Source organism: Carettochelys insculpta, chromosome 23 (assembly GCF_033958435.1).
Source record: "Carettochelys insculpta isolate YL-2023 chromosome 23, ASM3395843v1, whole genome shotgun sequence".
Taxonomy (NCBI): Eukaryota; Metazoa; Chordata; order Testudines; family Carettochelyidae; genus Carettochelys; species Carettochelys insculpta.
The window spans coordinates 102346-128684 of NC_134159.1; the positions used below are offsets into that span (position 1 = coordinate 102346).

Genomic DNA, 26339 nt, shown 5'->3' on the forward strand with positions numbered 1-26339 from the left:
ACTCACTCAAAATGAAGGTTTCCAAGAACTCTGTAAAGAGGATGTGAAGAAAAAAGTTGTGTTTCATCTGGACTGCCTTGCTGACAAATCCATCCACTGTTTTCCAAACAGCTTTTCTGGTAATCCCATTCATACATTAGTATGCAATCCATTCAACGCTGATGTCGATTCATTGTCAGAAGTATTACAAGAACAAGCACTCGGAAAAAAAATGATTCAAGTGCAAAAGAATTCCAAAAACCTCAAGATTGGAGGAATTTTGGATAAAGTATTTCCCAATGTACTCAAAAGTTGGAGAAGCAGCAGTATGTATTATTCTTCTGTTTTCATTAATGCACCTCTGTGAAAAAAGCTTTAGTCACATTAAAAATAAAAAAGAAACTGACCACATCTTGAAAACTATTTGTGTTGTGCACTATCATCTTTCAAACCTAGGATTTCCCAACTTGCAAAGAAAATGCAGAATCATCCTTCACATTAAATTCATTTTGTTTCTGCTATTTCTGATGTTAAATTACATTTTTATTAAATTTTTGGTCCAAGAAAAAGTATGTGCTTATTTTTAAATAAAAATTTTCATATTTATTTTAAATTATGAATTGAACTTTATTAAAAGGGGGTGTTGGATGATGGTAAAAAAAAGAGATGGGGGATGTGAGGGTTTCTCAAACATCAAAAGTGAGCATGATGCCAAGAAGTTTAGGAACCACTTCTCCAAACAAAGGCCTGAATGAAGTACATCCCCTGTATGGATGGGTCAAAGACTTCAATTAAGACAGCATTTATTCCACTACTGACACAAGCCTTATTGAGGCCTAACTGTATTGGTACGATACCCTTCCAGCAACACGGAGTGGTGGAGCACTCCAGAAAGCACGTGAACAGGTTCAGTGGCATGAGTAGAACACGAGGTTACAGTCCCAAGGGGGCATCTCTGACCAAACCAGTCATGAAAATTTAGTCTCATTCTGAATTCTAGCTCTACGCAAACAGCACTTAGTTTCCTAGTCTAGATGGCAGAGTGATGACACTGATCCCTTCCCTCAGATAACTCTTCCAAACCATTCTCCACTGTAGTACCTGTGCAGACAGGCAGAAAACTGTTTCTTACCTCTATCTGCATTGGGGGGGTATATATGAGGTTTCTTATTTCAAAAGGTCTCACACTGAATTTTCTTCCCCACTTTGAACCCTTGCCCTGATTCTTCAGCATGCCTGCAGTACCAAATGCTGACTTCATTCCAAAAAGTAGTTTCTCTCATGCAACACAGGATAGTGACTTAGGCTGCTTGTTTCTTTAACCTTTTCTTCCAATATGGAGGCCAGCTTGCTTTTCCTACAAAATCACTTCTGTCCTCTGGGAAAAAGAAACATGGCACATCCTTTGCAGGTCACATCTGATCACTCACTATCCATACTGTCTGTCTTATCAGAGCCTCTTCAGATGTTGAATTTAACACTCACAAAAACCTGAAAGGCAAAAAATTCTTTGGAAACTCCCCCCAGGCGAACTCTGTCATTAGTTTTCTGCTCACTTTTTCACAATTGACTGATCTCATTCTTGTCTTATTGCCAATGACTTAGTGCCCATGCTCATTGGTTCTGTGGGCTTTTCAATGGTAGTCACCAATGTTCCCCTCTAATCCTCTCCATCCATGTGAGCATTTTTCCCATCCATGTGTGGGAAAAAAATTTGTGCGCACCACCAGGGGAAAAAAAACAAACAAACAAACCTACTGGGGTTGGGGGGAACACTCTGCTAATCTCTCCTGAGTGGCTGCAAAGCTGCACAACTTACAGGAAACACTGCTGGTCACTGAGGACTTCCATGAGCTATGGGTACTGATCCAAAAAAATATTCTCTATACCATTGGAACTCAGACTGTGCGGCAGAGCATTTGCAGCTATCTTGGGAGTCACTGTGAATACTTCCTGATCTCTAGTTTGATGATTTCAGAGAGTGGTCAGGGACTTGTTTTTCTCTATACTACAGAAAAGTCTCTATACTTCTAATGTTGAGGGCTCCAGGGAAGGCTCATGACTGCCACGTAACTTGAGGTGCAGGTCCAGAGAGAGTAGGAGAGCCAACTTCATGAAGATTATCTTCTGAGCCCACTGTCCTTATGCAACTGGGGCCTGAGTTGCTAGAAGAAACTGAGTATTTGTTGAATATGGCCTTCCCCAAGGCAGCAAAAGCAGTGGAAGTGCTTTGTCTGCAACAGGGATTACCTCTTTACAAGAGAAGCACTTTTTAATGCCTCGTAAACAACGCAAACTCTATTGGGGTGGGGGGATTCACAGTGAAGAAAAGCAGGAAAAAAAATAGAGCAGCGTCTCCTGCCCCCATCAGAACAGATAAAAATGATTGAAATACTAGAACCAGGAGGCTAGCTAATTAGAGATACACAGATCAAAAGCAATGGTCCTAACAAACTGCAAAGAGTTCCATCTCTACCTGAGGTGCTTGAGAAGGCAATCAGATGGGTTATCCCATGCATGCTGACTAGCCTCACAGCATAGTACAAGTGAAGACAAGGCCCGAACAAGGCCAATGAACACTGCCACTGAAATTCTGTGATCTACAGTGGAGCACCCAGAGGACACGACTGAGAAAGAACATGACCATCATGATTTCTGAACAACACACAGTAGCATTGGTGAACTCACTTTTGCCCTATCACTAGGCCCCCCCTTATGGACCAGAGGGCCCTGAACCAAAGATTTAGTTATGCTGATGCAGTATGTCAAACTGGTAAATGGGGAGAAAAAGATTGGCTATGCTGTTTCTAGCCCTATCTTCTGTAAGCATTGTAGGGAGGCACCAGAGATAGAAAAGATACCCCAAAACTCACTTGACTCAAAGTGCAGCTGCTTTCACTTCTAGGTACTTGAGTACAATAAAAACGTGACGTGCACTTTTATGTAAGTAGTTTTCCAGAGGGACACCAGTGACTTGCACTTCAGTACACCTACAAATCTGTACTTTTACTCAAGTAACTTCCTGGGAACTTTTAGAAAGCACCAAGTATCACAAAACTTTTGAAACATAGAACCAAAAAGTGGTAACATACTAATTTGTCTAGAGACTTGCTCTTGGGTCTGATACTAGGGGAACACTATAGGGAATTGATATTTGCCTCACGACTACCAGCACTCTGCAGCAGTGCTCAAATCAACATTACACACTGTAGTTCCTCTGCTAGAAAGGTGGGGGTGGAAAAAAATGTACCCAAGTCCCTAAGGCAGTGGCAGGCAACCTGTGTGCTGCATGCAGTCCACTAGGATACCACCTGAGGCCCACATGCTTCTGTCCCCCTGCCTTTACACATCTTTTATGCTCTGGAGCACAGGAACCTCGCAGTTCCTACTCTTTTGCCTCCCTCCCAGCACATTCGGAGTGTCACGAATCCTCCAATTTGCATCTATCCTGGCTCCTTCCCCTCCATTCCCAAAGCTCAAATATCACGAACTGCTGACTATGCCCCATTCCAATACAAGTAACACAATCCCTGCCTCAAGCATTGTTTGTTCCACCTGCATGGAAGAAGGAATGGAAGATGAGAGAACATAGTGTCTAGCAAATGTATTCCCACAAGACCACATGGCCTCCATGCAAATGCCCTTAAGGGGCATTTTCTTGAGAAAGGTGGTGGTAGAGGACACAGCCTAGGTGGAGTGGGTGGTGGAAGTTCCCAGTAGCTCCCTATGATGAATCACAAAGAGGTTACTCACTTGTGTAGTAATGATGGTTCTTCGAGATGTGTCCCCGTGCGTGCTTCACATTACGTGTCAAACTCACTCCGACACCGCATATCAGAGACTTCCAGCTATATCTTGTCAGGTCACGCATACGCTGATGCGCGTCAGCCCTTCACGTGCTTTCAGTCATGTGCGCAATCTGGTCCACGCCATTTCCTCAACCAACCGCCCCAGATGCTCCTGAAATACACAAAGCAGAGCTCCGAAGTGGGGAGGAACAGGTGGGTAGTGGAGCACCCATGGGGCCACAGCTTGAAGAATCATCGTTACTTACACAAGTGAGTAACCTCTCACTTCTTCGAATGGTTCCCGTGGGTGCTCCACATTAGGTGACTACCCACTAGTGACCCCAAAAATAGAGGTGGGTACCGGATTTATGTGCAGCTTGCCCTTGAAAGGACTGCTGTCGATAGACGCATAGCCTCATCCAACACCCAGTGAATCGCATGGCGTCTGGCAAAGGTGTTGTAGGATGACCACGTCGCCGCTCTGCAGATGTCCTCTAATGTGACTCCTTTAAAGAAAGCTGTCGAGGTTGCCATTGCTCTAGTGGAGTGAGCCCTGGCGGAATTAGCAGAGGGGTCTTACAGAGCTCGTAGCACATTTTTATGCAGGATACGATGTTATTTGAAATTCTTTGTGATGAAAGGCTTTCCCCTTTGATCTGGGTGCAAGAGACACCAGGAGCCTATATATGTCTTCTGGACGGGTTTAGTTCTGTCTACATAAAAGGCTAGCACCCTCCTCACATCGAGTGCATGCAGCCGTACTTCCCTACTCGAGGCATGCAGTCTCGGATAGAATGATGGCAGAACTATTGGCTCATTAATGTGGAACTCTGAGGAGATCTTTGGAAGGAACACCGGGTGTAATTGCAAAACCACTGCTTCCTTCAAGAAAGTTGTATAGGGCAGCATTGCCATTATCGCTGCCAGCTTGCTCACCCTGCGGGCTGATGTAATTGCAAGAATGCAAGTTGCTTTTATGGTAAGTAGTCAGAGGGATACAGTGGCCAATGGTTCAAAGGGTGATCTAGACAGTGTGTCAAGGACCAAGTCTAAGCTCCATGAAGGTAATGATGGTTTCCATGGGGGGCATAGGTTTGTGAGTCCCTTTAGAAGCTGTGTGGTAATGGGATGGGCAAATACAGTTGACCCATCCTCCGTATGTCAGAATGCTGCTATAGCTGCAAGGTGGAACTTTAATGATAAGGTGAGACTGCCTTGTTTCAGGTCTAGTAAGTACTCTAGGATTGTGGGAATGGAGACCTCCAAGGGAGTTAATTGCTTGGAGAGACGCCAAGATGTAAAACATTTCCACTTGTATGCATAAAGCCTTTCTGGTAGACTCCCATCAACTGCATTCCAGGACCTCTTTTACTCCTTCTGAGCATGTTCGCTCTCAGGCACTGAGCCATGGATTAGCCATGCTTTGAGGTGGAGCATTTGAGGATGAGGGTGTGTTATGGACTCCTGATTCTGTGAGAGAAGGTCTGGTATCATCGGGAGGGGGAGTGGTGGGCAGCATGACATGCATAGCAACAGAGGAAACCAGTGCTGTCGATCCCACGTTGGGTCTACAAGTACTAGGCGTGCCTTCTCCCTCCTTGCTTTTTCCAGGACCCTGTGAATGAGCCCTGTGGGAGGGAATGCATACAGCAAGGGGCCCTTCCATGAGAGCATGACAGTGTCCCCCAGTGAGCCTTGTCCAATGCCCGTTCTGGAGCAGTATTGAGGGCATTTCCTGTTGGTGTAGGTGGCAAACAAATCAATCTGGGGAAACCCCCATCTGTCAAATATGCTGTAGAGTAGATTGGAGCGGATCTGCCACTCGTGCATGAGAACAAAATGCCTGCTCAGCTGATCCGCCCTCACCTTGTGGACACCAGATAGGTACAAGTCTTTTGGGTTATGTTGTTTGCAATGCACCGATTGCATAGTCAGACAGCCTCTGCACATAATGCACAGGATCTAGCTCCGCCTTGGCGATTGATATACAACATTGTGGAGGTGTTGTTGGTATTGACTCCGACTACCTTGTCCCACAGGTATTTGCGGAAGTGCCTGCACGCATTGAACACCGCCAAGTTCCAGTACATTTATGTGCACTGCCATCTCTGTGGGGGAACAATGCCCCTGCATTAGTTTGTTGCCCATGCGTACCCCACCCCCTTCCTACGTGGGACACATCTGTTGAGAGAAAAATCGGTGATCTGCGGTTGTTAGAAGGGCACCCCTGATAGCAAGTTCTTGAGGTCTGCCCACCATGCCAGACACTTTTGCACCTCCATCGCGGGCAATACCTTTTTGTGAATGGCATGAATCGTTGGCCTGTACACGGTTGCCAACCAGTGCTGAAGGCCTTGAATATGTAGTCTGGCATTCTGCACCACGAACGTGGTGGCAGCCATGTGTCCCAGTAGCTGTAAGCAAGTTAGGTCTGGCACTGTGGGGCTGCACATCAGCACCCGCACCAAGGATCTGATGGCGCAAAAACGTGCATTGGGCAGATATACCGTTGACGTAATAGAGTCTAGGCATGCCCCTATGAATTCCATCTTTTGCATGGGTTCCGTCATCGATTTTTGAAAGTTGATGACTAGGCCCAGTGAGAGGAAGGTCTTTGTAGTGATCTCTATCATGTACAGGACATCTGCCTATGAGACACCCTTCAGAAGGCAGTCGACCAGATACGGAAAAATGAATACGTCCTGCCAATGCAGGTAAGCTGACACTACCACAAGCATCTTGGTAAAGACCCTGAGCGCTGAAGAGTCTCCGAAGGGAAGGACTATCGGAAGTGTTCCATGCCCACTTTGAAGCGAAGAAAGCACCTGTGTGCCGGATGGATCGTTATGTGGAAATACGCATCTTGTAGGTCAAGGGCTGCAAACCAATCCCTATCGTCCAGTGCCATGGCTATGGAGGCAACTGTAGTAATCTTGAAGAGCTGTTTGCGCAGATAGCCATCGAGAGCCCGTAGGTCCAGGATTGGCCTCCAGCCTGTTTTCTTCTCTGTGAGAAAATATCAGGAGTTGAAACCTTTCCCTTGGAATTCATTTGGGACTCTCTCCACGGCCCCTATAGATATGAGGTGGTCTACCTCCTGCTTGAACATGGTCTCGTGCGAGGGGTCCCTGGGGAGGGACTGGGTAGGGGGTCTTAGTGGGGGCATGGATCGTTATGGGATGGTATATCCCTTAGTGACAATTTCCAATACCCACTTGTCCGCCGTGATGCTTTCCCATTGCCAACAGAATGGTCCGAGTCACTGGTGGAACATGTGCTGTGAGTGGCAATGAGGGATTTTCATGGTGTGGCAGTCCTCGACATAACCGTCAAACTTGCTGTCTTGGAGTTTGCACCGTCAATGTATGTCCTTGTTGGGGACGACACCTAGATGGCCTCTGCTGTTGCTGGCACCCTTGATTGTAACCCTGCTGGTATTGCGAGAGCTGGGGTCGGTAGGTGTAATGCCTTTGTTGTGGGTAGAATCTCTTCCTGCTATAGGGAGGACTGCACATCCCCAGCGTTCTGAGCATGGTTTGAGTCCTTGATAGAATGCAGGACTGAGTCAGTGGAGCCAGCAAATAGCTCTTCCTTGTTGAATGGAAGATGTACAATTTTCGTTTGCAGGTCCTTGGGAATGCCAGATGTTCGGAGCCACAACTCTCTATGCATCACCACTGCTGTGGAGCATGCTGCTGTGTCTGACATCTAGGGCAATCTAGACACCTGCGCGTGAGGCTGCATAGCCTTCCTGGACTATTGTCTTCAAGACCAGTTTATCATCATCTGGGAGGAAGTCCATGAGAGAGGCAAGTCTGGTATAATTGTCAAAGTTATGGTTTGAAAGGTGGGCGGTGCAGTTGGCCATGAGCAGCAGTAGGGTGGTGGAGTATACCTTCCTTCCGAATAAGTCGGATTTCTTTGCATCCTTGTGGGACCCCGCAGATTTGTATTGTGGCATCTTTTATCTGTGCTGAGAAGATTCCACTACCAGGGAGTTTGGCTGGGGGGTGGTTGAACAGAAACTCCATACTCCTGGATGGTACAAAATATTTGTCTGCCCGCTTAGTAGGTGGAATGGAGGCTGGGGTCTGCCATATATTTGTGGCAGCTTCCATAATGGCTTCATCTAGTGGGATGGCTATTTTGGATGATGCGGGGGGTCTCAGGTTCTTGAGGAATTTATGGTGTTTCTCTTGCACCTCTGTGATCTGTACGTCTTGAGTGTGTGCCACCCTCTTAAAGAGCTCTTAGAATTGCTTGAGATCATCTGGGGAAGATATATCCCCAGGAACAACCGCCTCGTCGGGGAGGACAAGGAGGCATTGCTGCGATAAACCTCCTCCTGCTCCTCGGACATCTCCTATGTCCGCTCCCTTGAGAATTCTAGGAGAAGGTCTAACGACTCTGGACTCATCCCTATTGGAGAGGCATGTGCTCTTTTTGAAGGGAGTGCGGAGAGGTGGCCACGCAACAAAGGTTGAGGCGGTGATCTGTCTCTCGACCTTGAGCCCCAGTGCTGATGATGTTCACTAAGATATGAGTGACTGTAGTAGCAGGGGCAGTGTCCTGGTGATGGAGAGCTAGACCGTGATTGGCGTCTGTATGTATAACGCCGAGAGGAGTGTGATCTCCTTGATGATGTAGAGATCGGTGGGGATGCTTTACAGAAGCACTCGTGGTTCTGTTAAGGCAACCGGTGAAGGATGTCTGAGCCAGGGAGACAGCGGCTGTAGAAATGGAGATAAGGTCTCAGGAAGGCTGGTGGTGTTGCTGGCCATTCCGGGATACCCATCTCAGGAGGAGAGCTGGGCAAAAGTGGCATCCTGAGAATGTCTGATAGACTATGATTCCAGGTCTTAGATCTTGCCTTGCCAAGTCCGTGTGGCTGTGCGGTTGGTGCCGCTGCCTCCAGTGCCTGGGACCTCCGTGCAGGCATTGGTGCTGTCGGTTCCGCAACCGCGGCTCTCTGCAGCACTGTCAAGCCCCGTGCCGGGGTCTCCAGTTCCAGTGCTCTCAGTGCCGAAGCCTCTGGTGCCTGCAGGGTTCTCAGTGACGACTGTTTACTGGTCGGAGCCCTAGGCACTGTTTTATATTGTGCGGCCTTCTCGCTGCTTTGGACAGCCAGCGCTTCACGACCCTGTGCCTCACTCATCCTGCTCACAGATATCACTGGCAAGGATCAAGTAGGAGATACCTTCCTTTTCTTATGCGTGGAGGTGGTCAAAGAGGTTGCCTTCCTCTTATGTGGCCCTGAAGGCCCTTCCCTTTGGGGCATCTCTGACAGCTCAGGCTGGAGGGCCTTGTCAAACAAGATAATTTTTAGCCTCATCTCCCTGCCCTCTCTCACTCTGGCTGTTAGTTTAGAGCAATGAGGACATTTTTCAGGGACATGGACCTCTCCCAAGCAGCGAATGCATTTGCTATGTCCATCGGAGGCAGGCATAGCTTCGTGGCACGATTCACATTTCTTAAACCCCGGCAAAGACATATCTTCTCAAAGTACTTAAGTACTTCTAATGTTAAACAAGGCACTTAACAGCTATTAATAGCTACTCAAAACAGATAAAGGTTCACAGTCTCAGATAGCGGACCTCCAGAGGTGGCTGCCCCTTCCTCTCCTCTTTTCTTTTCTCTTCAGCTATATACACGAGAACTTTAACAGTCTTATAGAACGAGAAAAACTAATAACTATATTATAAAACGAGTTTATCTGACTTAGATTGGAGCCAAAGTGGATTCCGTCTGCAGCCGTTGGCAGTTGAGAGGAACTGGCATGGACCAGATCGTGCACGTGACTGGAAGCACGCGAAGGGCCGATGCACATCAGTGCATGTGTGACCCAACAAGATACAGCTGGAAATCTCCCATCTGCGGCCCTAGGACAAGCCTGACACAATGTGGAGCCCCCACGGGGACCACTCAAAGAACAACAGGTGTGAATACAGGCAGAGATTCACTTTGAGAGTCATTGAGAGGAAACAGGCAAGCCCTTAGGTGCACTGTGCAAAAGACAGGAAGATCCTTGGAGATTTGTGCCAAGGATTCGTATGGCCAACACCTGGTGAATGTCCAGGGTATGCCACGCTGATTGTGTAGGGCTGGAGCATGGCTTTGGGAAATACAGTGGTAGATGGATAGGTTCATTGATGTGGAATGCAGAATGAACCTTAGGAAGAAACCTGGGGTGAGGTCAAAAGTTGACTCTATCCTTGGTAAAGACAACATAGGGAGGTTTGGTCATAAGTGTGGCAAGCTCCCCGATCCTCCTAGCCGATGTGATGGCCTTTAGGAATTTTTATAGACAGGTGAAACCAGGAACGCTGTTGCCAAGGGTTCAAAAGGTGGTTTCATAAGGCAACTAAGTACGTGGTTAAAATCCCCAACGGGAACCAGAGAACAAAGCTGATGGGAAGGTGTTTTGGAGACCCGCCAAAAAACATTTAGTAATGGTATGGGCAAGGAATGAGAATATTTCCTTTGCTTGGTGGAACACCGCCAGCACTGTGGTGTGCAGTGGAACAGTGCTATGGCTTAAGTCTGACTCACACAGGTGCAGTAAATAGTCCAGCAGGACAGGAATGGGTGCAGTATGAGGAGATATGGAATGATTAATATCCATCCAGTGAGCAAACTAGTGCCATCTGTAGAGGCAGGACTTGTGTGTCAACTCCCTTCTACTGTTCACAACAGTTTACTTTAAACATCTTCTCCGCCCACCCCTCAGTGCTCCCTCAGAGCATACGGTTTCTGCATTTTGAAGCCATGAAAGAGACACACGAAGGTGTAACTTGAGGGGTTGGGATGGAGACTGTGGGCAAAATCCTGAAACTGAAGGTTGTGACGGGGAGGAAAAGGATAAGGAGCCACTACTGACATCCAAAAGTAGTAAGGGTACCGAGTCTGTCTGGGCCACATAGGAACTAAGAGAATGAATTGGGCCCAGTTTTGCCTGACCTTGATCAGCAGTTTATGAATCGATGGAATGTATAAAGGAGGGGTGCGTCCCATTTGAGACAAAAGCGTCCCTGCGGGAGTGAGTGTCTCCCAAGTCCCACTCTGCAATGGTACTGATGGCACTTCCTGTTGAGCGGGGTTCAGAACAGATCTATGTAAACCTGGCCCCAGAGGTGAAATACATGGTTGAAGACAGCTGCATCCATTTCCCGTTTGCGATGGTTGCTGAGTGAGTGACTGAGGGCATCCACTGTCACATTCAATACGCCAGGGAGATGTGGCATCGAGGGTGACCAGGTGCCAAATACACCATGCCCACAGCTTTATGGCTTTTGTGTCTAGGAATGGGGACCAGACGCCCCCTTGGGGGATGTAATACATGCACGTGGTGTTGTCAGTAAGGATGCTGACTGACCTGTGCACCAGGAACAGTTGAAAGTACTTGCATACCTAATAAACTGCCCAGAGCTCCAAAAAGTTGATGGGGAGCATCTGTTTGTTAAACGACGATTTGCCCTGCATCATGTGGGGACCCTGATGGGCCACACAGCACAGAGGAAAAAGGGTCCATAGTAAGGGTAATGGATGGTGGCGGCTGGTGAAAGAGCATGTTGGCAAGAACGTTGCCCAGGCATGTCCACCACTGAGGCAAGGTAAGGGCACATGGCGGAACAGCTAGTCTTAGAAAGAGGGCTCCTGGCCGGGATATAGTAGGAGGCCAGCCATGACTGGAGGCAGTGCTTACGGAGTGAAGCCAGACTGATGACATGGGTGGCAGCAGCTATGTGTCCTAGCAGTGTGCAGCAAGTGTGCACCGTGATCAGGGGTGACATGTATGCCACCTGAATTAAAGTCACACAAGGTCCAAAACCGCTGAACAGGCAGTGTGGCTTTGGTGGTGATGGTGTTTATGTGCACTCCCATGAACTCCAGAGACTGTGTGAAGCATGAACTTCTCGCAGTTTATGTGCAAGCTGAGACTGAGTAAGAGTTCCACAGTGACATGCACCACATGTTGGGCATCAGTGAATGACAGGCCTTTCAGAAGTCAGTAATCTAGGCAGGGGAAAATAACGACCCGCCTCCTTTGCCGCAAAATGTGCAGCCACGATTGCCAAAGTCTTGGAAAACACCTTGGAAGGAGCCAGTACTGGTAACAGTAGGCTTCTGGCATGAATGGGAGAAACCATCTGTGTGCCAGATGGATGGTGATATGAGAACAAGCATCTTGTAGGTCAAAAGCTGAGAGCCAGCCATCTTGTCCAAGACCAGAAGAATGATAGCAAGAGTCACTACCCCGAAGCGTTGATAGAGGATGTATTTGTTGAGCCTCTTTAGGCCCAGGATTGGTCTCCATCCTGTGTTTTTCTTCTGAGTGAAAAAGATGGAGTAAAATGCCCTTCCCCAAAACTCCATAGAGACTGGTTCGATGGCCCCCAAGAGGGGGGTGTGTGGGTAGGTGAAAGGGATGGAATGCCCCTGGGTCACCAGTTCCAGGACCCACTTATCTGTGGTAGTGGCCTGCCAACAACGGAGAAAGGGGCGGAGGCACTAATGAAAAAGTGTTGGTTTGTGAACTGTGTATTGGCCAGAACAAAAAATGATCTTCCAAACTCTCAACCACACTATCAAAATTGTTCTGTGGGTGCAGCATAGAAGATCATTGGTGATGGTGTCTACCAGATCGTCATCGCTGTGGTCTGTGTTTCTGGCATGGTTCCAAGTGCGGCTGCTGCTGTTGATGAAAGTACTCTTGTGGTTGGCGGTAGGAAGAAAAGTGTGCCTGCTTAATTGGAGTGTTATACATGCCAAGCATATGTAGTGTGGTTCAGGAATCCTTCATGGAGTCAGGGATGTCATCCGTTCTTTCAACGAAGATGTTGCCTGTCGAAGGAGAAGGTCCTCTATGGGAACCACAGAAGATTGAAGCCAAGACACTCCATGACTACAGCAGATGCCGTAACCCGGGCAGCCATGTCTGCGATGTCCATTGCAGACTGTACCACCACGCTGGCAATAGTATGACCTCTCAAAATGATGCTGACAAGGGCCTGGCATTGGTGTTCTTGGAGCTTGGAAGAGTAATTCTGATGGTCGTAATCAGCCTACCTGGCTGTATAATTGGCCAGCCGCAGCAGCAGCGTGCAGCAAGTATACCTTATGACCCATTATGTCCCATTTCTTACTGGCTTTGTCCTGGAGGGTAGAGCAGAAAGATCTGGTTTTGTTGTGGATCGCATCTATTACCAGCGAGTTAGGGTGCAGGTGTGTGAATAAAAACCCCGCATCCTTAGAAGACAAAGTACTTTTTGTCCATCCTATTTGTGGGAGAAATGAAAGCTTGTGTGCCATATGACACTGGCAGGGTCCAAGATGGCTTCATCCATTGTGAATGCCACTCTGGATGAGAAGGGGATTGCCATGTATAAAGGAGCTGGTATTGTTTGACAGGCAACTCCTGCAAATCCTTATCCCGGGCCACCCTCCAAAAAGGGTCCTGAGAGGCCCTGGCATCATTCATGGGAGAGGGATATACTGAAAGCACCACATCATCAGGTGAGGACAAGGAAGGGTGTAGTGGGGGAGTCCTGTCCCCCTTCCAAAAGAGAGTCCTTGGTGCCTGAACACTGAGACGGACAGTATGGTGCCAAGGTTGATGGCTGTGGTGACAGAGGACAGTCTCCCAACACCCTGGACAATGATGACTAGGTGCAAGAAGGGAGAGACCGCAGTTGCCAAGAGGACCGCTCTGGTGGCAGAGGTGGGAACAGTGGAATGCACTGGGCTCAAATGCTGGGAGAAGACTCTTGGACAATCAGAGCCACCTATTTCTGAGGTGAGGGGGGTCTAGTGTCCAATACATGTGATCACTGAGACAGGCATGGAGAGGTAGGTGGTACTGGGGTTGGTGGGAGTAGGAGGGAACAGTGCTGAGGGCCGGGTAGCATTGGACCCAGCTCTGAAGTCATCTTCCCCAGTGAGTCAGTCTGTCTCTCTCCTTCTGGGCCCAGTGCAGTGCCAGTGTGGAAGGATTCAAGGGGACATCAATGCAGTGCCACTTAGGTGCTCCGATTGACTCTAGGTAGGAGTGCGGCAGTGTCAAAGTCTGCGGTTGGTGCAGGCAGTACGGTGACCTGAAATGGAGCCGTGGGTGGGGCCGTAGTGAGAGAAGACCGTCCGTGCCCTGAAGTTGGGGCCATCAGGGCTGGAGAACCCCAGTGTCTGCAGCTTGGCTCTAAAAGCACCCTTGCTGGTGGTACTGATGAGGACAGTGCCAGTGAGGCTGCTGAATATTTCTTCATTGGCTTGGCATGGCCTGAGACAACAATGCTTGAGGCCAGGAGAGCACAGAGGGTGGATGTGGGGGGAGGGGTGGTACTAGCTGAGGCAGAGAGACTCTTAGAATCCATACCCTTTAGGTTTTGTCACCGAATCTTTAGCTGGCAGTTGCCTGGGGGCCACTGGCTGGAGAGAGACTTTTCACAGAAATAGGTTTCAAGTCTATTGCTTCGATCCTTCCAAGCCTGCACAGTTAAGCTGAAGCAGTGTGTACGAGACCGAGTCTGGTGACTGTCACCTAAGCACTCGATACAGAATGCATAGACATAAGAGACCGGTGCAGCTTCCCTGCAAGTCTCGTACTGCTTAAGCCCAGGGACACATGCTGAAAGCACACGTGAAAAAGTGCAACATTGGCATCACCACTTGGGAGAACCTTGCCAAAGACCATCCCTAGTGGAGAATGGTAATCTGTGAGGGGGTGGTGCAACGTAAGAGGTCCCAGTGCAGTGCAGATGAGGCGAGGTGGAGAAGAGGAGCACCAAAAACTGCCCTGCACCCCTCCAACAGTTACTAATCCCTACCCCTTCTATGATAAGACCTGGGGCTCCAGAATTGGGCTGATCAGCCATCAACAGACTCACAAATAGGAGGGTGACATGAAGATGTCCTACTTGTTATCAAGTGACTGCCAAGAAAAGCCCAGGGAGCCCAGCAGTGGTGATGCAGCAACAAAAAATTTTAAACGAACTATATATTTTTTTTTTTGGTAGAACAAACGGAACTGGAAGTAGTAACTTGGAGAAAGGGAAACTACAGAAAACCATTAACTAACTATCAAACACTTGTGCTCAGTAAAGAAGGAACTGAGGAGCCCACATCACGTGTGTGCCCGATAGCATAAGGCAGCACTACTGCGCACGTGCAGGAAGCCAGTTTTAGAAGAATCTCCAAGCACCGGCGCAAGGATGCACTGCCACCAAGAGTGGAGTACCCATAGGGACGCCACTCGAAGAAGTGGGGTTAGCACAAAAAAACCCAAACTTGTCATGGCTGTGTACGGGTGCTTGATAGGATAAAACTATGCAGCACCTCTGGGTAGGAAGTAAATTAGGAACAGTATTTTTCTTTTTGGGCCACAGTTTCCTAGAATTTTTCCAGAAGCAACAAAAGGTCAATTCAATTGGTTTAAGACATTAAAAATATAATATCTAGATTGCTTTAGTAGACTATTCTTCCCTAAAAAATGGGCTTCAGAGCAGGACACAAAAAACATTACGGTTCAGAGATGGAGCAGGGTGCTGCTATAAACCTTGATTAGGACTGAATGGAAATGATACATTAAAATCCTGGGAATCTCTGTCGTGTGCTTCTTTCACAAAAGGATAGCACAGTGCAGCTACCTGTACCCTAGTAGTTCAAACAATATTTTTTTAACAATGTATAGAATTCTGTGGCTTCCAGAACTCCCCATCTCACTCTATGAAACCAACTACTGTGTAGATTTGGAGTCATACCCTGGAAGTTGGAATTGGTCCCCGGGTGGTTCTCCAGGACATACTTCTTCAGAGCTGTGGTGGAGCAAGTCTTCGGTTCATTCATGGCAGCAATAGCAGACAGGATGGCATCTTCCATCAGACTCCCACCAAGTAGGGGCTTCTCACCTGACTTCTTCAGCTATTTTCCAAGGAGGAAGAGAAAAGCGATCAAGACAAAATTCTCCCAAACCAGCTCAGGACAAGCTTCCTCTGCACCAGATGAGTCGGGGCTCCTGCATTAGCACAGATGTGTTACATTAAAATGCTGCACAGGGAAGATATCCCTCCCACCCTTACGACCACCACCAGTCTTTTAGTCAATTAGCCTGAAATGCTGTTTATTGGCATCATTGTCCCATGGCCATGACACAGAATAGATATATTTTAATGTACTTTGTCCTGTCCTCAATGCAGGGGACTAAATTAGATGTCCTCTCGAGGTCCCTTCCGGTCTTATGATTTATGTTGACCTGAAGAAACTGACTCCACAAATTCAAAGGCTATGAACTTCCTCCATTCCACAGACAAGATAGCCATTGTCATTGCCATGGGTGGGACAGACACACGCTCCTCTCCATCCTCAATAAAGCATGTATGGTTACACTGACCATGTTAACAAAAAAACAAAAAGCAAAAAAACTTACCCCACCATCCTGCCCCATCACTCTAGTGAGTCAGAGCTGAAGCAGCATGTGGAGCGCTACCGACAATAAAACAGGCTATAAATCTCAGCGATATTAGCTAGGTGTTCCACTTCAGAAATGCAGGCCAACCTAAGAATCCTAATATTCACATACAGCTAGTCTCAGATTGAGTATTACCTGATATGTTCGCAGACAGAAGGTTGAAACACAAAAAGATCAGAGGAAGAAAGACTCGGAGTACATTTGGTATAGAAAACCATAGAAGTGAAGAAAGACTAACTCTGGCCTCTGACCTGGAATGTTCCGGAAGCGCCTTTGCCTGTTATCTGCTCTAACTGTCCTCTTTCTACTGCCCTCTGCAGTGCATTCTTCAACAGCTGAGGTCTGAAAAGATGGACAATACAGCTTTAAGGTGGAGGTGGCATGAAATTATCAAGTAACACGAGAAAAGGAGCAAGATCAATTCAGGTTTCAGTTTAAAAATTTGACTCAATTATAAATCAAGTTTCCAGACAGAACAAGGTGGCTGACCATCAGCCAATAGACTGATGGGAGATTTGAACACAAGGCTCTTTACATTCTCCAGCTGGTATAATTGACGTAGGTGAACTAGCTGGGAGCCTGTTGGCTCTTTAAAGCCTAAAAAAGGAGTAAGATGCCAAGAGAAAACTGGAAGTATTCCTAAACCCAAAAACTTGTAACCGTTACTTGAAATGTATTGCTCATGTCCATTCCAAAAGGCATGCACACACTATGTGCGCAACTGTCAGAAGATTTTTCCCTTAGCAGAACTAATTAGGGTGGCAGTGATGCCTCCTGGAGTGGTTCCTTCATATGTAGGACACTGCTACCTCTTCAGATACTTCTTGCTAAAATGTTCCAATTGAGGCAAGATAAGCAGGATTTGGAATGAACATGACCAACAAATCTCTAACAATAGTTACGAGAACAAAAAAGCAGTCAAGTAGAACTTCAAAAGACCAATAAAATAATTTATTAGGTGAGCTTTTGTGGGACAGACAGACTTTTTCAGACCATAGCTATACCCAAACAGACTCAATATTTAAGGCACAGAGAACCAAAAACAGTAATCATGGAGGACAAATCAGAAAAAAAAATGACCAAGGTGTGAAGGACAGAACACATGTGGGTGGGGGAGGGGCACCATATGTGGAAAAATGTAGACAAGTAAAATCATAAATGAATCAACATGTTCCATAGAATCTCTATGGATACTAATTCCATGCTGTAAAATGAATATAGCAGTAGGGATAACATCAGCCACCTGACTAGGACAATGACAGTGACTATGAAATGCGAAGGGAGGTTAGAGAGGCTAAGAAAATAATTAGGGATTTCAATTATCCCGATATTGGCTGAGTACAGACCAACTCAGGATGAGATACACAGATAAAATTTCTTGATACCTTAAACAACTGTTTATTGGAGTAGCTGGTACAGGAACACACAAAGGGAGAGGCAATTCTCAATTTAGTTCTGAGTGGAGTGCAGGATCTGGTCCAAGAGACAACTGTGACAGGACTGCTAGGAAACAGTGACCATAATGTCAAAACATTTAACATTCCTGTGGTGGGAAGAACACCTCAGGAGTCCAACACTGCGGCATTTAATTTCAGAAACTATGCAAAAAAGAAGTTAGTTAAACAGAAACTAAAAAGGCACAGTGACTAAAAGTAAAATCCCTGCAAGCTGCATGGAAACTTTTAAAGGACACCATAATAGAGGCCCAACTTAAATGTATACTCCAAATTAAGAAATACAGTAAGCAACTCAAAAAAGAGGCACTGTGGCTTAATAACCACATAAGAGAAGCAGCAAGAGATAAACAAGCATCTTTTAAAAGTGGAAGTTAAAACCTAGTGAGAAAAATAGAAAGGAGCATGAACACTTCCAAAATTGTGTGTAAAAATGTAATAATAAAAGCCAAAAAACGGAGTTTGAAGAACATCTAGCCAAAAACTCAAAAAAGTTACATGTTTTTAGGTACCTCAGAAACAGGAAACCACCTAAACAATCAGAAGTGGCTCTCGATGATAGAGATACAAAAGGAGCACTCAAAAATGATAAAAGTCAGTAAAGAGAAACTAAATGAATTGTTTGCCTCAGTCTTCATGGCTGAGGATGTTAGAGAAATTCTTAAACCTGAGCCATCCTTTGTAAGTGACAAATCTGAGGAACTGTCCAAGACTGAGGTGTCATTAGAAGAGGTTTTTAAACTAAATGATAAACTTAACATGAACTGAAATGTGAAACTGTCAAACTATTAACTGTGGTTTGTAACCTATCCTTTAAATCAGCTTCTATACCCGACAAATAGAAGATAGCTAATATAATGACAATATTTTAAAAGGGCTCTAGAGGCGATCCCGGTAATTACAAACCAGTAAGTCTAACCGGGCAAATTAGTTGAAATAGTAAAGAATAAAATTGCCAGACACATAGAACATAATTGGTTGGGCAAAAGTCAACACGGTTTCTGTAAAGGGAAATCATGTCTTACTAATCTATTAGCATTCTCTAAAGGGGTCAACAAACATGTGTACAAGGAGGATCCAGTACATATAGTGCAGTTAGATTTCCAGAAAGCCTTTGACAAGGTCCCTCCCCAAAGACTCTTTTGTGAAGTTGTCATGGGATAAGGAGGGGATCTGTTCATGGATTGAGAACCTAGTTGAAAGACAGGAAACAAAAGGGTAGGAGTAAAGGGTAAATTTTCAGAAGAGAGAGGGGTACCCCAAGGGTCAGTCCTAGGACTAATCCTATTCAACTTATTCATAAACGATCTGGAGAAAGGGGTAAACTGTGAGGTGGCAAAATTTGCACACAATACTAAACAGCTCAAGATAGTTAAGACCAAAGCAGACTGTGAAGAACTTCAAAAAGATCTCACAAAGCTAAGTGATTAGGCAACAAAATGGCAAATGAAATTTAATGTGGATAAATGTAAAGTAATGCACATTGGGGAAAAAACCCAACTATACTAGTAACAGATGTACAGTTTTCCAACTATACATACAATATGATGGGGGCTAATTTAGCTACAACTAATCAGGAAAGATCTCGCAGTCGTCATGGATAGTTCTCTGAAAACATCGACAGTCTTCAGCAGCAGTCAAAAAAGTACATAGGATGTCAGGAATCATTAAAAAGGAGAGAATAAGATGGAGAACATCTTATTGCTCTTATATAAGACCATGGTATGTCATCTTCTTGACTCCTGCATACAGATGTGGTCCCCTCATCTCAAAAGAGATATTGGCATTAGAAAAGGTTCAGAAAAGGGCAACAAAAAACGATTAGGTGTTTGGAACTGGTCCCATATAAAGAGAGATTAAACAGACTAGGACTTTTCAGCTTAGAAAAGAGAAGACAAAAGGTGGATATGATATAGGTATATAAAACCATTAATGATGTGGAGAAAGTGAATAATGAAAAATGATTTACTCTCTCACAATATAAGATCTATGGGACTCCAAATTAAATTAATGGGCAGCAGGTTTAAAACAAATAAAAGGAAGTTTTTTCACACAGTGCACAGTCAACCTACGGAACTCCTGGTAAGAAGAACCTGTGAAGACAAGGACCATAACAACGTTTAAAAAAGAGAGCTTGATAAATTCATGGAGGTTTGGTCTATTAACGGCTATTAGCCGGGACAGGCAAGGAATGGTGTTCCTAGCCTCTATCTGCCAGAAGCTGGAGATGGATGGCAGGAGAGAGATTTCTTGATCATTACCTATTTGGTTCACTCCCCCTGGGGCAACTGGCATTGGCCACTCTCAGCAGACAAGATACTGGGCTGGATGGACCTTTGGTCTGACTCAGTATGGCCATTCTTATATTCTTAAGAGACGAGGCGGTCTTGCATTTTCTCCACCACTGCAACCAAGAGTTGCGTTGACTTAAGGAATGGTAGAATGCAAGCGTGTACCTGATGTCCAGGGAGTGGAGTGCCCTCTCCCTATCACTGACATTTTGGGAAGAAAACCAGCAAAATGAACTCCTGGTTTGTACGGAAATGTGAGACCACCTTAGGCAAAAATGCTGGAAAAAGGTGCAGTTGTATCCTACCCTGATTAAAAAAAAAAAGTATATGGTAGCACAGAACCTGCATCTTCACATCAAGAGAGATCTGGGGGCAGGCCCTGGCTGACACTGTAGCTCTTGAGCAGAAGGGGACTGGGCTGGGAGTGTGAAGAGACTCTGTGCAGCATGAAGTAACTCCATTTGATGCCTGTGGACACAGCGGTATGGACAATGGAGCCCATAATGTTCTGAAAGGTCTTTATCGGCGTAAAGCCTCTCTGGAAAGGCCATTCTGGAAGATGCCCACCTCCTCCCTTGGCGTCTGCATGGTGGAAGGCAGGGGCTGGGATGCCGCAGACCTGGTTCCTGCAGACTACTTGAGCCTGGTGGTTGCCCCACAGCACCAAAAAGGGTCATTGGATGGTCACCTGCCACCACGACATCCAGGATGGCATTTGTTCATGGGACATGACAAGCAGCATACTGCTGGGAGCAGTGCCAGGAACAGAAACAGTACCAACAGCATTTAGAAGCTGACAACTTTTTGCCCAAGTCCGATGGATAGTTGAAACCAGAGGGCACTCATGACCAGTACTACAGCAATGGGGATTAGTGCTACATCATAATGGGCTTGTTCTAGGGCTAAACTACTGGCACCACTAAACAGTACCACAAAGGTTGCCATCGACTGCATTGCCAGAGATTAGGATGCTAAGATTCGCTCTTATAGCAGCACCAGTGTCTGCATCAGCATCCTTGCCTGCTGCGCTAGGGACGGGGAATTAAAGGTGACTAGATCCCCATTAGCCTCGAAGATATCAGATGTGGAAGAGAGTGCTAATTTTTCTTCCAGCTCTTCTCGTCCAGATGAGTACACCAGCACCAGACTCAAGGAGCCCCATGGTGGGGCTGGAGTCAAATGATGCTGTGATTTGATGTCCTGGCTTTGGCTGTGCTGACTTCAGGTGCACCCCACTAGAGCCCCTTCATGGAAATTTGGCAGGGGACTCCATTAGTTTCCTTTTTCTTGTGTGGCATCAGGGAATGGAAAAAAGTTACTCACCTTCATGCAAAAATGATGGTTCTTTGAGCTGTGTCCCATGGCTTGCCCTGGCACCGCAGATCTTCATAGCTGTTCACAGCTGGAACACGCAAGCATGTGTGTGATGTTTCACACCCTTTCTATCACGTGCATGTCTGGACTCAGCCAGTTCCTCAAAACAGCTTCAAATCTGAAGCAGAGAAACACCTAGAAGAATCCGAAACAGGGAGGAAGGGTGGGTAACGGAGCACCCACGGGGACACATCTCGAAGAATCATTGTTGCTGCACAAAGGTGAGTAACTTCTTTTTCTTCTTCAAGGGTCTCCATGGGTGCTCCACCTTAGGAGGCGAAATAGCAGTACTTCCCATCCAAACAAACAAAAAGGCTGGTACTGAATTCAAGTCTTGTCCAGGACAGATAGCACTGCTGTGGACAAAGAGAATATCCTCAGTTATCTGTATGTAGACAGTGTAGTGCCTGACAAACGTGTCGTAGGATGCTCAAGTCGCCACCCTGCAGATGTCGCAAAGGGGTCCTCCTCTGAAGAACACTGTTGATGCCGGCATTGCTGTGGTCAAGTGTGCCCTTGGTTGGCACAGTGAGGACATGCCCCACAGGGAGTAGCAAGTTGTGATGCAGGATGTGATAAGGTTAGATAGTCTCTGCAATGATATTGCCTCACCTTTAGAGCGACAGATTATAGACACCATCAACCTCTTGGTCCTCCAAAAGGTTTTGGTTCTGGCAATGTAGCAGGCTAAAGCCCTTTTAACATCCAATGAGTGCAGTGGCACCTCACATGCTGAGGCACATGGTTTAGGATAAAATGCAGATGGTACTACTGGCCCATTAATGTGGAATTCTGAGGCAGCCCTGGGGGTGAATCGGGGATGTAATCTGAGTATCACTCTATCCTTGCTGAAAATCGTACATGGCGGGATCACACAAAGGCAGAGAGCTTGCTCACCCTTTGGGTGGATGTAAATCAGCAGGAAAAAACACAGTCTAACATTAACAATCATAGCAGGGCTGTGGCCATAGGCTCGAATGGGACTCTCGCCAGTATCTCTAGAACAAAATCCAAACTCCAAGAGTGTGCAACAGGCCACCTCTGGGGGCACAGATTACCTAGCCCTTTAAGGAAACATGCTGTAATTGGGTGAGCAAAGACTGATGTGCCATCAACCACGTGCCTGAACGCTGATATGCCAGCCAGGTGCACTTTCAAAGATACCAATGTTAGACCTTGTTGTTTTAGGTCCGGAATAGAATGGATCTGTGCCTCACTTGAAGACAGTTGCCTGAAGGAGCACCAGATCATGAATTTTTTCCACTTGGAAAGGTAAGTCTTGCATGTATTTTGTCATCTGCTCTGCACGAGGACCTTTTACTTGATCCGAGCAGAGGTCCTTGGCACAGGTGAACCAGCAACGAGCCAGGCTGTGAGGCGAAAAGTGAGAGGCTGCGGGTGCATACACCACCCCCTGATTCTGAGTAAACAAATCTATGGGAAAAGGCAGGAGTTGCTGCATGTGCCACAACATCCTGCGCAGGACAGGGAACCAGTGCTGGCATGCCCATGCAGGTGCTATCAGTATGAGCTTGGCTCTCTCCCTGTTGACTTTCTCTAATGCTCTGGGAATTAGCATAGTTGGGGGAAATGGGTAGAGCAGCAGACCCCTCCAATTGATTAAGAATGCGCTGCCCAGGGAGTTCGACCCCAGACCCACTCTAGAGCAGTATTGTTTGCTTTGGGGATTCACACTGGTAGCAAACAAGTCTATGACCGGGAAACCTCATCACTAGAGCATAGGGAGAAGACTGTCATGGCGGATCTCCCATTCGTGGTCTGGCATGATGCATCTGCTCAAGGCATCCGCTTCTGTATTGCTGATGTCTGTTAAGTATGAAGCTACCAGCGTTATGTCATTGCGAACGCACCAGTTCCAAAGGCAGATCGCCTCTGCGTGGAGAGACTGGAAGCATGTTCCTCCTTGGTGATTGATGTAGTACATTGTAGCCATATTGTCTAAGTATTTTGACAGGCATGCCACAAATGCATGGCAGAAAGTGTCTGCAAGTGTTGCACACTGCTCTGAGCTCCAACAGGTTTACATGGACAGATGCCTCTGTAGCGGACCACCAGCCCTGTACCAACTGGCCATGGAGTGTGAGCTCTCCTTCCCAGCAGGGAAGCATCTGTCATTATCGGTGTAGTCGACGAAATGGGACACCTGAGAGTAGGTTGTCTGGCATCGTCCACCACCACAAAGATTAGAGGACATTGTTTGGCACTGTGAACCACTTGTGAAGATTTTAATTTATGGGTCTGTATACGGTTGAAATCCAATGCTGGATGCACTGACACCACAGGCATGCATTTTGAACATAAGTAGTGGCAGCCACATGTCCCATAAATTGCAAGCAAGTTATGATCTGCACACCTTCGGGCTCGTGGAGACACGTGGACAATGTTTTGAATAGCACAACAACATTGGAGTGGAAGGTATGCTTGAGCTGTGCCAGAGTCTAGTCTCGCACTGATAAATTGTGTTTTGTGTAGGCTCCAGAGTCAATTTCTGGTTGTTTATGTTGAGGCCCAATGAGAAAAAGGTGGGTTTTGTAACCTGTATCATAGTGGCAACATCCGTCTGAGATGTCCTTTTGATAAGACAATTGTCTAGATACAGGAAGATAACATCTATCAATCGAAGGTGCGTCGCAACCACTGTGAACCTCCTGGAGAATACCCTGGAAGCCGTGGGCAAGGCCAAAAGGTAGGACCCAGTATTGCAAATGTTCCTCACCCATCACAAACTATAGAAATCATCTGCGAGCGGGATGGATGGCTATATGAAAGTAGGCATCTTGTAGGTCAAGAGCCGCAAACCAATCCCCATGATTTAGTGCAGGAATTGTGGACATCAACGTCACCATCTTGAAACACTCTGTTTTTGGAGGTGACAGTTTAAATTTCAAAGATCCAATATGGGCCTCCACACCCCCCATCCCCTGACTTCTTTTGTGTGAGGAAGTATTTGGACTAGAAACCTCTCCCTCTGAATTCATCTGGTACTGGTTCCACCACCCCTATGGCAAGGAGGTGATTCCCTCTTGTTGAAACGTAATCTCATGAGGGGGGTCCCTGAAGAGGGATGACGGAACCTGAAGATACTAGTTCCAACACCCCTCTGTCCATTGTTACTCAGGACTACTGATCGAGGTATGGTCACGGGCAGTGAAGGAGGAAGGAGAAGCAGATGCGATTATCACCTTGATGGGAATGCAGCTCTTGATGACATTGTCAAACTTGCAGTCCGGCATGTTGTTGCTGTTGGCCATGAAGCTGGTTGTTCCTGCACTTCAATGGTCTCTTGAGGTGGCCTGGATTGATTGCATTGCCTTTGAAACAGTTGGGTGTATCTTTTGATACGTGTCTAACCATCTGTGTCTAAATGGCAGGGTATACAAACCCAGAGTTTTCAGGGTAGTATGGGAGTCTTTGCTTGAGTATAGCACCATATCCATAGATTCAGCAAAAAGCTTTTGCTGGTCAAAGGGCAAGTCCTCCACTTTGCTTTGAAACTGTTTGCGGACGCCCACTGTCTGGAGCCAAGATAACCTTGTCATAACTATAGCCATGGCTATAGATCAAGCTGCTGTATCAGCCATGTCATGGGCAATTTGGATGCTGGTCCTCGAAGTGGCATAGCCTTCCAGGATGATGGCTTTTTTTTAGCAATGGCTTCTTTGCATCTGATAAGCACTCCATCAAGGAGGTTTACTTGGAGTAGTTATTAAAATTGTGGTTGGACAAATGCACAGCATAGCTGGCCATCAGTAGCAGTAGCATGGAGGAATAAATCTTCCAACCAAAAGGGTCAAGGCGCTTCGAGTTCTTGTCAGTGGACTTATACTGCAGTGCTTTGGCTCTCTGCTGAGACGACTCCACCACTGAGTTTGGCTAGGGGTGGGTGAACAAGTACTCCACACGCAAAGAAGGGACAAAATATTTCTTTTCTGCCCTTTTAGTGGTAGCAGGAATGGAGGCTGGCATCTGCCAGATGATGTCAGCTGCTTCCACAATAGCATCACTCAAAAGGGATGGCAATCTTTGAGGAAACTAAGGGTCTCAAGTTCTTTAAACAGCCCTTATTTCCTTTCTTGGATTTCTGCCAGTTTAACACATTGTGTACTGGCCACTCTGCAGAACAGGTCCTGGAAATCCCTAAGAAGTTTCAGGGGACATGTATCGCCAGGGATGACAGTCTCATCTAGTGACAATGGACAGACATCAGTTGGAGAAAAGAGGGCTCAGGAGGTGCCTCAGTGCAGAAAAGCAAGCCTCTTCTTCCCCTGACTGAGGGGGAGGAGATGATGGGTGAGGCTCTGATGGTGGAGGAGCTACTGGAGACAGGCTGAGACACCAGAATGCCACAGAGTATCTTTCTGGTGATTCTTGTTGCTCATGCATGTCCCGTTCTTGATAATGTCTTAGTCTCGGGATCCATCACAGCAAGGATGGTGATGCTACGTTGCAGGCAACTAGCATCTGTAGAGTGAATGGCACCTATAACCGTGCTTGTGTGAGGAATAAGATTGTGAATGCCTGGATGGAGGTGGCGAGATGGAGGAGCAGCTACACAGGCACCGCTGTGATTTGATCTTGTACAAAGGAGACCACAGCTTTAAAAATGGTGAAGGCGACCCTGATTTTGGTAAAATGATGGGACACAGGAACAGTGATGGAATCGAATACAGTCCTGTAGATAGCTGTGAAGTAATGGCAGTGAGAACGAGCGATGTGCTGAAGCCTCAGGAACGTGCCGCCTGTGCTTTCATTTAGCCTTAGCTTTGGTATGCTTGGAGTCTTTGTCTGCTGATTTATTTGGTTCCATAGTAGACTGCAGGACAGACAGTGCCGGTACAGTCAGTGCCTATGATTCACGGCCAGGTGCTGCCACAGATGGTGTCGCAGAAGTCGGTGGTGGCACTGGTGCCGCATGAGCTGGTGCTGGAGTCAACGATGCCACTGGACATAGGGTGCCGTTGGTGCCAAACAC

General features: G+C 46.7%; 1 protein-coding gene across 5 annotated transcripts in view; it reads right to left on the minus strand.

Annotated features, from left to right (window-relative positions):
- HP1BP3 (heterochromatin protein 1 binding protein 3) overlaps window positions 1-26339 on the minus strand; it is a 101013-nt gene that overhangs the window by 22421 nt on the left and 52253 nt on the right. For 4 of the 5 annotated variants that reach the window (XM_074975537.1, XM_074975539.1, XM_074975540.1 and 1 more), the window contains exons 8-9: window positions 16479-16569; window positions 15521-15680 (exon numbers count right to left, since the gene is read on the minus strand). In XM_074975537.1, coding sequence (XP_074831638.1) covers window positions 15521-15680; window positions 16479-16569 — 251 coding nt within the window. The remainder of the gene's footprint in view (window positions 1-15520; window positions 15681-16478; window positions 16570-26339) is intronic. The other variant, XM_074975541.1, reaches the window with a different exon arrangement.